The sequence below is a fragment of the Epinephelus lanceolatus genome, chromosome 19, assembly GCF_041903045.1.
Source record: "Epinephelus lanceolatus isolate andai-2023 chromosome 19, ASM4190304v1, whole genome shotgun sequence".
In the NCBI taxonomy this organism is placed as follows: Eukaryota; Metazoa; Chordata; class Actinopteri; order Perciformes; family Serranidae; genus Epinephelus; species Epinephelus lanceolatus.
Genome location: NC_135752.1, coordinates 12,961,498 through 12,976,873, shown reverse-complemented (window position 1 = coordinate 12,976,873; position 15,376 = coordinate 12,961,498). Strand labels below are relative to the sequence as shown.

The following is a 15,376-nucleotide window of genomic DNA, read 5'->3' as shown; positions in this document are numbered from 1 at the left end:
TATTGACAATTCAAGATGGCTCCATATCCAATTATTTTCAGAATGTGTTTGGCTATAAGTGTATCAAATTTCATGCTTTTATCACAAAGTGCACAATTGTTTTGGTTATCTGCCCCACTAAGATAAAAACTCTTATTGTATTAGAACCCATCAAGTTATCCATTAAATATTTTTGGAAATTTAGAGTGAACCCTTGAGTTTGCACCTTAACTGAGAGTTCAAGGTCCTTTTTAGGTACAAGGTGGTGATTTCCCCTGTAACCCATGCAGAAACCCCTGTAATATTTAACGTCTTCATATACAAATAACCCCAGATTCAGTGTGAACTCCTGCATTTGCATCTTGACTAAAAAAAATAAGGTTCTTTTAAGGCACAAAGAAAAAGACACTTGTTACTTTGAGCATTTTAAAGTTTTTTTTCTTTGTACCAAGTCTATCCAGAACATTCCACAGACAATTTAAATAAATAATTTAAATAAGTCAAATATTTCAACTTAATGTGTGACGAAGGAGAAAGCCATGTACCCCTTAAAATTTAAGTAATTTGTGAATTAAACATCCATTGTGTAGGATTTAGGGGGATATAATATAATGGCAGAAACAAAATGTAATGTAACAAGTATGGTCTCTTTAGTGTACAATCACCTGAAAAATCTCCTGAAAGTCTGGATTGTCTGTGACAAGCCGAATATGATACATGAAACAGACATTTTTTAATGTGAAACTCCTTAATTCTGTGTTTCCTCAGAAGTGTCACTTGGTGGTGGCTGTGATGCGTCTTTATCAGCTGATCAGTCAATCAGCCGATATTAGGGAGGTGTGACCGTCCTGTCACACCTGTCCTGTGACACTTCTGAGGAAGGGGGAAGTTTCCGCCGAAACATGTCAAGGTACATCCTAACATGTCTGAGATAAAAGAACAACTAAAGTCATTATCAGAAACTAAAGACATAATAAACACCATTGAACTTTTACTATCAAGTATTATAGATCGCAACTTTTGCGTACGCCTATTTCAGACCTTTGCTTTTCGCGTATGCAATGTTTATAAATGAGACCCCTGATCCGTTTGTTTTGGAGAGGAAGATACCTCTGTTCCCCACTAGATGCCACTAAATCCTACACACTGCTCCTTTAAGGGTCTCTGGGGTGAACATGTTTTAAGGTGGTTCATTTTTTCATTTAAATGTACAAAATGGAGCATCTCTTGGATCTGTGGCTGACTGGCTCTCACACCAAACACCTTGATTTAGACTGATGTTATGTGTATGAGTCACATGAAGCATCAACTGGAGCAATTTTAGGGGATGTTTATAAAACATATACACACAGTGACTAATTTAAAGGCGAACTTGATAAAGTTGGACAGCCCCCACACACATATCACTGTGCTGCAGTGAGAGACGTGATGATGACGTCAGCGAGTGGTGCAGGAAGATGGGGCACGAGAGAGATGAGAAAGACATCAGACACGGAGACCGCAAAGGCCATGAAACGGTAAACACTGGATTAACACTGGAGGCAGTTATGATGCTTTGATACGTCTTTTAAGGTAATATCTTTGTCATATCAGCGGCATTATGTTTTTCTTTTATCTGAGCCAACGTACGTCAACAGCGGAGGGACAACGGCTGCGCATTATGTTTTATATTTATACATGTAATAACGTTTAAGCGCCTCGTGCGTTTGTGGCGTTAGGTAAATACGAGCTAAAATATACGTTAACTATCTAGCCTATGACACCACAGAAAGCTCATTTCGTTGTATACTAAGGAAATAACTGTAAACACTTAACGGTTTTTTTTTTACGTCGCTTTAACAGCTACTGACCTGTGAAAACATTCACCCACATTTGAACATCAAAATCTGAAACCAACCTTGCCGTAACATTTGCATACATTGAAACATACTATCGAAACTACAGTCTAAACTATATTTGTCTCTTCCGGGCAGATATGATGACAGACAGTCACAGCCAGTGTGTTGGTACACAGCCTGATCAGACAGCATGGGGCTCAAGCTCAGTGGCAATAAGGTAAGAAAAGACCAAACAGAGGGTGTGGCACTTAGATCTCTTATCTTTTATCGTCATTATTATCATTATAAGTATTATTAGGGCACAGAGTATTACATCCATGCTGGTATTATCACTGTCATGACTGTTAACAAGTGTTCAGATCCTTTACTGTGGTGAATGTACGACTGTCAAACTGTAAAAACACTAATCCTGCATTGAAAATGTTACTCAGATATGATTAGAAAAATATACTACTGGCATATAAAATATAATTAGATTATTTCTTTGCTCATACATTGATGTCAGTGGGGCTGGGCAACGCCACAAAATGTGCCTTCAATCTGATACCAAGAAACACAGGGCCAGAATCACAGACACCAAAACTTTTTATTATTAAATGTGGCTTACATAATAATGTAGGGGAAAGCAGTGTGTCATGATTTATTAATCTGATTAACAATCAGTTGGATAAAGTAAAAACCAATGATGAGCAAATACAGCAGAGATTGCCACTGAACTCTAGAGTTGACTGGTTATGTCAGGGGACTAGATGCTGAGGAATTTCCCTGTTCTCTTTCTTGAGCTTTTATACTCTTTAGTTCCGCAAACATTTCAATTATGTGTCGGATTTATTTAGTCAGGGTACAAGCCGTGGTGGTGCACACCGAGGGCACAAAGGGACGCTTATGTCGTTTGAGCGCACACAAGACAACAGCAGTGAAGAAGCAAAAGTACATGGACTACAGTACTACAGTACACTACGTGTTGACGACAGACAGTTCTACCCTGAAAATAAAATTTGGTACAATGTAGGACAGAAACTGATACCTTTTTTTTTGTTATCGATCCTTGTGATGCTAAAATCGATCTTCAAAACAAAAACACAGTATCTGTAGTATTGATATTTAGGTATTGATCCATCCGCGCCTACGAAGCAGCTTTTTGTTGTTATGGTTATTAGGGTGGAGCTTTTTAAATATTTCATATGGAGCTGCAACTAGGGATGTCAGGATTAACCAGGTTCACCATAACCGCAGTGACATAATGTCATGGTTTTATATCCTTGTAAAAAGTAGATTTGATGCGATATCGATGGTGTCCCGATTGTTGTCCACTGAAAAACGAATCGTGTGTGTCACGTTGTTTGTGTGTGGCAGAGGTGAATGTAGGCTGGTACACTCCGGTACTCTGTGCCACTAAAAGATTCAGCGCTGCTACGCAGTACCAGGAAGAGAGGACAACAGCTGCCTGACTAAACCAGTTTGGTTAAGTTGGAAAGATATTCACAGTTTCAAATTTCCTGTATCAGTAACTCAAAAGTGAGACGTTGTTGAAACACAAAAGAGGCCTCTTTCTATCTGTAGTAAGGTGCATGTTTCTTCTCTGATTAATATGTGTGAAAATTGTGAAATGGTGATATTTCCTTTGACAATAATCATATCAAAATCTGCTGATTATTTACTGTTGTTTGGTTTGTAAAATGTCAGAAAGCAGTGAGAAATATCCTCCACAGTCAGCCCAAAGGGACATCTTCACATTGCTTGTTTTGTTCAGCCAACAATCTAGACCTCAACATTATTAAGTGTACTATAATTTAGGGCAAAGGGTGGCACTTTGGTGCAGTGGTTGGTCGCATCGCAGCAAAAAGGGTGGCTAAGTTTAGTTTATTTAGTTTATCAAGGGACTGTGTGCAATAGCATTAATCATTTACAAGAAATGAGGAGATGGTTGCACCAGATTTAGCAATAACTGCTAATTTCCATCTGTAGTCCCAACATATAATTTACAATATACACAGACCACAATCTAAAATACAAAGAAGAAACCTAAAATACAGATGAACAGTGGACAGCACAGAGACAATACAGACATACAATTTCCACATTTAAAATAACCAAGTTGTTACAGTAAAGGGAGGAACAACTTAGGAAACACTAAAAGGCAGTCCAAGTAGCAGTCCAAGCAGCCGCCTTAGCTAAGTGGTTTTAGCTAATTATTTGTGATAAGGAAATGCCGTAAAGAAGAAGCTGAATCCATGACCAAGTGTTTTGTTGCATGAAAAGCTCTAATTTTACAAAGGCTAATGTTTGGTAGTTTAACCTACAAAAATGCATCATATTTTATAAGCTTTTTAGAGGTTTTGCATGTAAAATCTAGATTTATAAAGTAGATACAGATGTGGAGTAAAAGGTACAATAATTCCCTCTGGAATGGAGTGGAGCTGGAGTATAGAGTGGCACAAAATGTAAATGTGCTTAGTTCATCCCTGTTGTTTATGCTACAGGGACAGCAGAGCCACAGGCTGGTGATCTTTGCGGCCATCATCGTCCTGATGACACTCCTCATCCTGTATGGCTCCAATAACGTCAATGATGCTGTTTATGCTCCCTTCCATGTGGCTACAAATTATGCTATCAAGGCAACAGATCTGAAGAAGTGGTCTGGGAAAGACGGCTATGTGCCTTTTCACGGAAACAAGGTATTCAGTAGCTTGTGCACAAACAGAGACTTGTGTTTTAATGATGGGGAAATCCACATATGTTTAGAATGCTGTACATCATTGTGAGTGAGACAATGTGTTACTGTCTCTCAAAGACAGATTTTGTTTGCATGAAGTTTGCATGTCATTTCAGTGGTGCATATTAACGTTGGTTCTCTAACTAACAGGATGTCAGTAAAGTTTTTTCTTTCTGCCTGTTTCTGCAGTTTCTACTTGTCTTCATCATTATGCCTGAGCTGACACACCCTAACCCCTTGTAAAATACCTCATTGGTGTGATCTTGTTTCTGTTAGCATGATCTTGTTTGCAGCCTCTCTTAACCTAACTCAAGAGCACACAGCCAAGCTAGCGATTATGTGGGAGGGAAGTTGTTAGAGTTGACAACATTTCATGGCAATCCATCCAATGGTTGAGAAGACACAGCACTAAAAAACTAAAATATCAAGTTTGTGTTGATACCAGAGGTAAAGTCAGGAGATCTCTAAAGTCAGTATGATTCATCCTGTGGGGACCATGAATTTTTGTACAAAATTTCATCTTGATCCATCCTGCTTTATATATTTCAGTCTGGACCAACATTGCCATTTCTAGAGCCACTCTGCCAGCACAGCTAACAACTACCAATGACGGACCTACACACATTTAAAAGATGCTGAAACTAGCTATTGAAACACTGCGCACTAGTCCCGGTAGTGTTGGCTACTTTTAGATTAGGGCTTATTGTTCTTTGCAAGCTCTGTTAACTGTAAACATAATGTTAAGATTAACATAATGATAAACATAATGTTTTAGAAAACAAATACACATCGAGAGTGGCTGAGCTGCGCAGCCTCACTTACTCTGCTATGATGGACTTTATTTCCACCCTTATTTCTTCTCATTTCAGACTATGAACCTACAGTGTCATAACTGTGCGCTGGTGACGAGCTCCAGCCATGTCTTGGGTACTCGAGCCGGAAAAGAGATTGACAGTACGGAGTGCGTGATTCGTATGAATGATGCCCCCACGCTGGGGTATGAGACTGACGTAGGGAACAAGACCTCTCTGAGGGTCATAGCCCACTCCAGTGTGTTCAGGGTGGTGCGGAGGCCTAATGAGTACCTACAGAGGCCAGACAGCAACCCAGTGATCATCTTCTGGGGACCCCCAAACAAAATTGGGAAGGAAGCCAAAGGAACGTTGTACAGGTTGATCCAGAGGATCAGCATGACCTACAGCAACTTGTCTTGCTTCAGTATCACAGCCAACAAGATGCGCAAATTTGACAGCCTGTTTCACAGGGAGACGGGACGAGATAGGTGAATATTTAGGTGGCCAGTGAATCTTATTTTGTTGTGTATCAGCCCTACGATGGGTAAATGTCACTTTCACAAATCCTTTTTTTCCATTTCAGGCAAAAATCTCACTCATGGTTGAGCACAGGCTGGTTCACCATGGTCATAGCCATTGAGATATGTGACAATATCAAAGTATATGGGATGGTTCCACCAAACCACTGTGGGTGAGTATAATGATGGCACTAATCAACCTATGTAGAAGGGCTGGGTTAAATACTTGGATGAAATAGTATCTGGTATGGATAATGTACTTTTTACAAGCACTAGTATCATTCAAGTAAAATTGTGATGAAGGAAAGTCCTTTAGGTAGCTGTGTTCAACTGCAAAAATTAGGCTGTTATGTAAAGTTTTTTATAAATAATAAATATAGCAATCTCTGATCAATCCATACCAAACATACCGCCAAATTGACATCAAAGAACTCGTCGATACGAAGACCAACTGTTTCGTTGCCTCACGTCACCTTTGTCTTGCAAAGGCTACAGTTAACGGCAAACTAGCATGTCGTTCTGCACCTGTGTGAGCGGAAATGACTCTCCATACCAGCAGTCATTGGCAATCTGTAATCGTCATTTAAAGAAGAGAAACGGGACGGATTCAAGATGCTAATTAGCCAGTTAGCACTTTAACAACAAAATCTAATATTGAAAGAACAATGGATATTTAGCATGTGCTGGAAAACAAAAGCACAAACAATTCGGAGCTGTTTCTGCTAAAGAACTCAATGCCGAAAAAATAATCTCACCTAACCTAACAACTTTGTTTCAATCTCACACCCTCTTGACTTTAGCCATTTTTTTGCTTTCCTCGGTTCGGTTTGTTTTATCGTGCACAGACCTGAACTGCCAATCAAGGTAATTTTGTTCACTGATGGGCTCCGCCAACTCCAAACCCAATTCACCATGCTGAATCAGCTGGGGAAAAAAATCCAGAGAAGGGCCGACTAGTGCCAACGGTGGGACACACAGCAAAAACTAGGGCAACAGATACTTACTGATGGCCCGACATTGTCCAATGGCCGCGATGTGTCAGTGCCTGTAGAATAACAACCTTCAGTTAGGTTCCACCTACTTTGGTTTAAGTACCACTCATTTATGGATTAAAAACCAGCCATTACAAGTACGGATATGGATACAGATAATTTAGTTGAAGAGACAGAGATAATGGTGTACTCGCTCACTTGAGTCTTTAATAAATCAAAAATGTATTATTTGCCTGATTATTACTAATCACAGATCAAGTGGTTGTTAAACTAATGAATAATATTAAAACCCGTCTTTTCTAGAAAATCCAAACCTGGATCTAAGAAGATGCCCTACCACTACTACAAGCCCAGGGGTCCTGAGGAATGTGTGACATATCTACAGAACGAGGGCGGCCGAAGAGGGAACCACCATCGCTTTATCACAGAGAAACAAGTGTTTTCACGCTGGGCAAAGCAGTACAACATCACCTTCACTCACCCCAACTGGTGAAAGACTTTTGTGAAAACCACAAAAAAAATCTCTCTGCACTCACAGAGGCCCGATAGAGCACGACGGGATGACGAATCCAATGAGCCATCAAGAAGCCCCACTATTTCCAGGAAATGCCATAAGGATAAAAATAGGTTTTGGAAGAAACTACTATCAGTGGACCAAACGACTGAGAAAGAGAGGTCAGGGTCTCGGCTTAGAGAGGAAATACTATATTGTGTATATTCCACATCGATATGTGGCGGCCGTCTGACAGATCTTTTTTGTAAATAGAAAAGAAAATGAATTTAAAGATGAATTTTTACATGTTTATAATATTTTTGTTATGTATTGAAAATGCACTTTTGTTTACCATGTTGAGGGGGGATTACATCAGCAGGCATTCTCATAGATATGACTAAGTGGCCTACAAAACATTATATTCTATCAGCTTTACATTAGCATCCATCATACGGAGATTATACTCAACAGTAATTGCAGTGAGATTCAGCTGACCACTAATTCAACATGCATGTACACTGGAGCCCTCTGATGCAGTGTAAGAGCAATGTGGCTGGATGCAGTAAGTAGAGTACGTTTCGGAGACAGTATCAAAACCATACTTTCTCCATTGTCTTGGCTTGAATAGTATAAACATTTCTACATATATTTTAATTTAAAAACAACTAAATAAGTCTTAAAATGAGCAAAAATGGGATTTAAATCAGGAAATATCCGACTCATGAGTAAACACGACTGCCAGCATACTGTACTTGGTGCTACAGATACCTTTGTGTAATTCAACACTGACTAATTACACAACTGTTTGTGGGTCAATTATTCTTTTTGTAATAATAGGACACACTCAGATTGCGGAAATTATGTGGCGCCAAATGTATTCTAGAGATACTGATTGTCACATTATACATTATATTATCATTTATAGCATCAATTTGAAGATTTTAGTACTTCATTGTGTCATTTTTGCTGCACTAGATGTTGATTTGAATGTTCTCATGGAATTTAGACTATAAACATAAAACTGTTGCCTCATGAACTTAAACCTTTTTACCTCAGTGGCATACCAACGCATGCAGCTTCAGTTCAACTAGTTCACAGAATGCATCATGGTCGTGTTATGTATTAGTATGTTGCTCTAGGGACTGCACGATTCAATTAAAAGTGACATTGCAATTTTAAAACTTAACTGAAGCAGAGGAAGGTGCAGTTTTGTAAACTATGTTGCCTTTTGCAAGTAATTGTAAAAACATTGTCAGAATATTAATCTTCAGGAGAGGTACGCAATGCGCTTGATTAGTTGTGATCAGAAACGGCGGTATCGTTTACTTGTTTGAAACAAATGATCAAAATTGAATGAGGGAAATACATTAATCGACTGTTGTACTACCTTACCGACATTAAATTGCCTGCTAAATTTATCGAAGTATTACATTGAAATAGTAACATTACTGAATTTTACATGATGCTTAATTTTAGAAGAGCTGTAAACCTTAAATTTTGTCCACCCAATTTACAATATATCAGTGAGAATGGAGTATTAGAAACACCTGTGCATACAACTCAATACAATAGAACAGCAGTTCAAACTACAGGCTTCAGAGTAACCAAAAACTTAAATCACCATCTCTCTTAAACAGTTTAAACTCAAACTGGACATTACAACCTTTATGCAGGTATTATTTATTGCAGGGCTGTTGTATCACACTTCATAACTTTTTGCTTGGTGTACCTAATAATCTGGACAGTAAGCCCATGACTAACCCAGAAAAACATTGCAAACCTGGCATTAAAATGAAATCTGTACCTGGCTTACTTGTGTGAATGAGGAAAAATGAAATACTAATACAGAAGGGGCAGATGCATGCAGCATGCACGGCAACAGGAAAGTGATTGCACCCGCAACACACTCTGAGAGCTATAGAGGCCTGTAGTCTTGCATTAAACACAGATGGGGCCACTTTCTTTTAACGCAGGCATGTGTTTGACCTACTCGCTCAGAAACCTGAAGCCGACTCTGATGTTTATTGATGAAAATATTCAGTGCCATTTGTTTGTCCATGTTGTGTCAGTCTCAACGTTGTTTTTTTTTTTGTTTTTCATGAAAAGTTCTGTACTGTTTATCAAAAACATATTATATGCTTTGAAAAATACAATATGAGTCAGTTCAACCTTGTGGATAGTATTTGTATTTAAATATGTACAATCTGTTGAGTCATTTACAAACACACATACAGAATGAAGACCAAATAAGGTTTGTAGCACCGACTGCACACAATGCACTGATGTGATGTTTGAGACGACAGCTGTTTTGACAGTGAGCAGAACTTAAGATCTAATTATGGAGGACGAACATCTCAGTGGTGGAACCAGTTTGATGACAAAATGTCAGCCAGCATGTCTGTTTAATCTCATCGCTAATTCTTTAATGAACCATTGGGAGCGTCTGAAAAGGCAGCTGTGATCTTCTGTCTCAGCCCTGCCATGGAAACCAAGATGGCCTCCTGTTGAGAGACAAAAAACTAAATTACCACGCTGCTTCACATCAGCGAGCACAACAATTACATTTAATCCTAATTGCTCACAGACTGTTCGGCATTTACTCAAACAAATGGTGTAGATTTATCTAGTCACAAAGTTCAGTGATTAAAACAAAGTCATATAATAAGCCCTCACCTCTGTGCGAATGGTCCTGCTGCCCTGACTGGGGCATGTGTTGAGGTAAAGGTCAAATAAAACACTGGGGTCGGTCACATCCAGGTTTTGGTCAGCATCTACACTGGCCTCCAGTCCCTGGAGACCTCCAAAAACTACCAAGAGATGCCTGAAACGTGGAAGAGAGTCAAGTTTAACTAATTCAAATGTTAAAATACAATTTATGATAACATAAGACTGAGTCTAACACTGTGCTAGCAGCTCTGTGAGGTTTTACTTTGAGCTACATGCTAATATCAGCTTGCTAACATGCTCATAATGACAATGCTAACGTGGATATCTAGTAGCTATGTCTACCATGATCACCAGCTTAGTTTGGTGTGTCAGCATGCAGTGGTGGAAAGTAACTGAGTACATCTACTCAAGTACTATACACTAGTTAAGTGCAAGTATCTCAAAACTGTGCTAAACTGTACTTAAGTGGCTGTACAGTGTGGCTGATGCTGTTTTCACCTTTTGAGTCTCACTGTGTGTCATCATGGCAAAATGTGGTCCTGGAGACACCAACTGTAGCAGGAACTACCACAGAAGCTGCTATGAATTCTTTACCAGGTGTCTGTCTATCTATCTATCTATCTATCTATCTATCTATCTATCTATCTGATAGCATCTTAACCATGCAAGATACAGTCACAATTGTTTACAGGTGAAGGCCAGGTTTGAAGATGGGTGTGGTCTGAGTAAAGGCGATGGAAGTCGAGGGGTAGGAAGTAGGGAAGGGGCCATCACCCTCCCAAACACAAACACACACGTAAACACACAATTTACACCCCTGGCCCACATTCTTCTTAAATAGCCGATCACTGTATCATGGCTAGCGCGATCCCATCACAAAATAGTCTCTAGTTTTGCCAGCTATAGTTACTGGTTACTTTGATTTTAAATACAAAACACATGATCAACTTATTAAATTTGAGGAACTGTTATAAACTGCAGGCCCCACATACCCTCACAGGTGTTTGATTTCATGGCAATTCATCCATTATTTGTTGAGATATTTCAGTCGCAACCAACCAACAGACCAACACTGCTGTGCTATGTGCACAGCTAAATTAAAAAAAATTCTCACTCTCATTGGCTCTGAACCTACTTGAATGGCGAAAGGGTTGTTTGGTCAATGTTGCTGCCTCTCTCTGATGTACCAATCGTCAGATCGTATCCATCTTCATGGGGACTTTCTGTGAACACTGCGCCTGTATTAACACAACGACAGCAATGAGGATAAAGTAATCACAGCAGGGCTGAGCCTCACACTGAATACACAATGTAATAGGATGCGTGGATGAATAAAAAAGTGCTATTCGGCTCTTATTCCTATAGCCTGTTGCAAATTAATGTGGAGCACATGCCTGATAGTATCACAAGCAAAGGAAACCTACTGAGGGAAGACGCCAGGCGGACAGTGTAACCCCAGTAAAGCCCTCCTTCAGTCCTGGGCAGGTGAGGAGCCACAACCATGCCTTTACACAGTTTACTCTCTGAGGATGACGAATAGACACACACACTGGACTAATTTGCAGAAACATAAGATCTTTTCTCCGAAAAAACATAAATCAAACATTATCAATGTCAATCAGACGGACAAAATTACCTTGATTCTGCATCTTATTGAGTTTCACAGTGACTCGAAGTCCAGACTGCAGCTGTTTATCAATCCGAACATCCTGTAGGAGCAGATGGACAGAGATGAGTTTGATAAAGCTAAAACAAATAGTCTATCAACAGAGTAATAATCGTACAAGGATTTTGACTGTTAATTAATTCTTGGTGTATTTGTTAAAGCACAAATGGTTAGTTTCAGCTCATTCATTATCAATATTTTCTGATTTTCTTTGTCTTCAATGATGGTAAACTGCATATATTTGGGTTTTTGACTGTTGGTTGGACAAAACAAGATATTTTGGGACATTTCAATAAGCATTTTCACTATTTTCTGCCATTTTTCAATTGATTAATCAAGCGAATACCTGGTCAATTAATCATTAGTTGCAACCCTACATCCTTATAAACGCCAATAACTTTAATCATAGTGTCCACATCAGTTGGTGACAGCGACCTCTATGAAGACATGCTCACCTTTCTCATCCCACAGTTGACCAACGAGCCTTTTCCTTGTTTGATCGGCCTGTCGAGGACTATTCCTTCCCGGTATTGTGATTCATCATCTATCCTCATGTGGTGAGGACTGTCTAAAGGGTTGAGCAAACCTAAAAAAAAAAAAAAAAGACCAATATCTTGAGAAAACACATCATTTTGATGGCCACCTCACTTCATCATATACAATTTCTCTATGCAGATATGATATTCAGATAATAATCAAATTGCACCCTCTGTATTTCCATATGGTTTCACTGCAGAAACAATAGTCTTGTATGATGATTGGACATTACTTTCTGCCAAAAACAACCATAGGAAGTTACTCCAGCAGCAGCATCAAGGTGTTTACATTTATATACATTTTGTCAGAAAAGTAGCAAAATATAGTTCAAACTTTATTTCAAAGTGAACACAAGCAAACACCACTCTATAAAATCCTTGGAGCCTGACTGCAGCATTTTGTGTCACACATTGTACTCCTTTTCAGAGTCATAACTCAGTCAAATCTGGACACACAGATATGGCATACAGGCAAATCATATTATGATCCACTGCTGATAAACATCAATGAATCAGCTTAGAAATGATGGACCATTACATTTTTCCATTATCAGAGTAACCCAGTAACGTGTCTGTGCATCGGTGGATACACTGCAAACAGGAAGTGCGGAATTGGGGCATGGGGCACAGTGTCAGACGCTGAAAACCCTGGCTATAAATGAACGTATGAAAAGTAAATTTGAACTATTACCTGCATACTGTAAATCCTGATGCTTTGGGAAAAACCACTTGCGCAGATACCTGGTGGAGAAGAAAAGCTGTAATCACAGTCTAATAAAACGGGCTGATGCTGGTGATTTGATAATATAGCCCTACTTACTGTGGACATTCCAGGTACTGAAGTATTCTTGCAAGCTGAATACAAGCATGTCCCTTCTTCCCAACACCTTTAAATTCTCCTTCAACGCTCCTGTGGGACAAAGAAAGAATATTTTCTATCAGCTTTCTGCTGCCGCAGGAGAGTGTTAACCAATAACTTGTACCTCTTAAGTTAACTTACTTGACATCTTCCCCTTGTTCATCAAACACAACGATCTCATCGACACAGAACACAACACAGGCTCGGGCAATCTGTCCGGCCAGGTACGTCCGAAGTTCAGTGGACTGAGCGTTATCTAGAACAGAACCTGGCAGAGCCACACTCACTGTGTATGCCCGACCTAAGAGATACATGTGCAGATCACACGTTACAGCACTCCATTCACAGGTATGATAACAACCAATGACAAGATAATATGGTTACCTTTACTGTTTTGGCTTTGTTCATGTTGCGCTCTGTCTGCAGCTTCTTGCTGTTTCTGCTTTTCCAACTCTTTGATCAGCTTGGCCTCTTTCCTTTTCTTCTTAGCCTCTTTTACTGTTATTGAAGAACAATCATTGACATTAATAAGATAGTTAGGTTTAGGGAAGACAAACTGGAAATATCCAAATTGAAAGATTTTCAGCTTGTGACCCTTTTAAATAAGGCTAAATCTACATGTGACCCCATCTGAGTTTATTAGCAGGTCAACCGAAAGCATAATATTTCATCCTTATTTATTTTTAATTATTATTTTATTTTTTTATTTGATAGGGATGATGCAATTTAACATAGTTCCAATACAAAGTATGGGACTGATGTGTTGCACAGAGAGTTTATAGCTATTGCTAATTTTCAACTCTTGTCCCTAGTTGGGTTTTTACACTTCTTATTTTACTTTTCCTCGGGTCTGATTTCATCTTAAGAAATTTAAGCTGAAAAAAAAATAGTTTATTAGTTAATTGACAGGAAAGCAATCAGCATTTTTTGATAATCATTCAATTCATTTTCAAGTAAAAATTAACCAACATTTACTAGTTACAGCTTCATGGTTATGAGGATTTGCTGCTTTAGCCTATTTTATCTTGTGTGATAATAAACTGAATATCTTTGAGTATTGGACTGCGTGTTGGAGGGAAAAAGACATCCATATGGACTTACGGTAATTATAACTGACACTTTTCAACATTTTGTGATGGTTTACAGACCAAACCATTAATTACTTAGACAAGAAAAATCATGGCAGATTACTTGCTGATGGAAATAATCATTAGTCACAGCTCTACAAAGGATCTGGAGAGGCCTGTAGGTTAAAGTATCCACAACAGATACAGGAAAAAAGCAAAGATTTATATAAATGGTGTAAAATATAAGTCAATCAATCAATCAATCAATCTTTTTAAAGCCCAATATCACAGATCACAATTTGCCTCACAGGGCTTTACAGCATACAACATCCCTCTGTGTGTGAGTGTGATTTTGTGGAACAGATATACATACATACATACATTTTCTCCTGGTTACTTAATCATTTTGTGACTCATCCTGACCCCCCACAGAAAGTGTCATATCAGTTGTATTTTAAAGCCCTTTGAGGCAAATTTGAGATTTGGGGCTGTTAATAACTACACTTGACTATTTACACCTAAATTTAACAAATTAAAGTTAAACTTTGACAACAGAATCTTCAGAGTGAGTGCTGTGCAGGGGCTAAAGTGGTAACAACTACGTGAAACGACTCTATTAGAAGTATAAATGATCATAAACATTAATGCTGTGGCCACACACATGCTAAAACATCATACGAAATACTGAGGCATTACTTTACTATAACGTCATAAATAAAAACAAGTAAAACCCACACACTTATTCTTGAACAAAGACACATTGAGACACTTTACCTTATCGCCATGGCGAATAAAAGAGCTAACTGTAACTTATGTGTCAAACAAAACTGATTTAGCTCTTTAGCTAATGTAGCTAGCTGTTTACTCACTTTCTGCTTTCCTCTTCTTCCAGTCCACCTTCTCTTCCGGCTGTAAAGACACACAAACACATTATAAACTATGAGAAGAAAAAAGAGCATCATTTGGATGTAAAACAATATCGTAACAGTACCTGAGAGGGCACAGTTTGGGGTCTTTTCACTGCTACGCCAGTGGACATTTTTACACACACCAACACGTGAAGTTTATTGACTTCCGGGTCGGAATCAGCGTTTCAAAATAAAAGTCTGTTGGTTCTGGCCATAGACTGGAAAAAGTTAAAGTTTTATAAGACGCAGATTTAACTTCTGTGATTCTTTTTAAACATACAACTGGAACTTAATAGAGATATTGGCATGTAAGGTTTAGCCTTTTTCTCTCTTTACTTAATTT

The 15,376-nt window shown here is 38.7% G+C and overlaps 2 protein-coding genes across 3 annotated transcripts; one reads left to right on the top strand and one right to left on the bottom strand.

Moving 5' to 3' along the window:
- The first annotated feature begins 1,395 nt into the window (after window positions 1–1,395).
- st6galnac6 (ST6 (alpha-N-acetyl-neuraminyl-2,3-beta-galactosyl-1,3)-N-acetylgalactosaminide alpha-2,6-sialyltransferase 6) lies at window positions 1,396–7,612 on the top strand. Of its 2 annotated transcripts, none has more exons than XM_033647096.2 (6): window positions 1,396–1,496; window positions 1,953–2,034; window positions 4,301–4,495; window positions 5,403–5,815; window positions 5,911–6,018; window positions 7,141–7,612. In XM_033647096.2, exons 2-6 carry the CDS (start codon window positions 2,008–2,010, stop codon window positions 7,328–7,330), a joined length of 933 nt encoding a protein of 310 aa, XP_033502987.1. In that variant the 5' UTR covers window positions 1,396–1,496; window positions 1,953–2,007; the 3' UTR covers window positions 7,331–7,612. The 2 variants fall into 2 exon arrangements, with proteins under 2 accessions (XP_033502987.1, XP_033502986.1); XM_033647095.2 differs by having other exon boundaries at window positions 1,407–1,551.
- A 1,382-nt stretch (window positions 7,613–8,994) lies between these two features.
- spout1 (SPOUT domain containing methyltransferase 1) lies at window positions 8,995–15,192 on the bottom strand. Its single transcript, XM_033647094.2, has 12 exons — window positions 15,117–15,192; window positions 14,995–15,034; window positions 13,443–13,556; window positions 13,200–13,359; window positions 13,020–13,109; window positions 12,891–12,940; window positions 12,119–12,249; window positions 11,634–11,706; window positions 11,422–11,520; window positions 11,133–11,235; window positions 10,004–10,151; window positions 8,995–9,831 (listed from the first exon to the last, which is right to left on the bottom strand). Exons 1-12 carry the CDS (start codon window positions 15,162–15,164, stop codon window positions 9,745–9,747), a joined length of 1,143 nt encoding a protein of 380 aa, XP_033502985.1. The 5' UTR covers window positions 15,165–15,192; the 3' UTR covers window positions 8,995–9,744.
- Between the last annotated feature and the right edge of the window lie 184 nt (window positions 15,193–15,376).

Bases quoted from the DNA above. Each gene is read 5' to 3' on its own strand.
- st6galnac6 (XM_033647096.2), top strand. From the start codon at position 2,008: ATGGGGCTCAAGCTCAGTGGCAATAAG. The intron at 2,035-4,300 runs GTAAGAAAAGAC...TTTATGCTACAG, and splicing joins TCAAGCTCAGTGGCAATAAG to GGACAGCAGAGCCACAGGCT. The intron at 4,496-5,402 runs GTATTCAGTAGC...TTCTCATTTCAG, and splicing joins TGCCTTTTCACGGAAACAAG to ACTATGAACCTACAGTGTCA.
- spout1 (XM_033647094.2), bottom strand. From the start codon at position 15,164: ATGTCCACTGGCGTAGCAGTGAAAAGACCCCAAACTGTGCCCTCTCAG. The intron at 13,557-14,994 runs GTGAGTAAACAG...CTTCAATAACAG, and splicing joins GAAGAAGAGGAAAGCAGAAA to TAAAAGAGGCTAAGAAGAAA. The intron at 13,110-13,199 runs GTAAGTTAACTT...TTTGTCCCACAG, and splicing joins GAACAAGGGGAAGATGTCAA to GAGCGTTGAAGGAGAATTTA.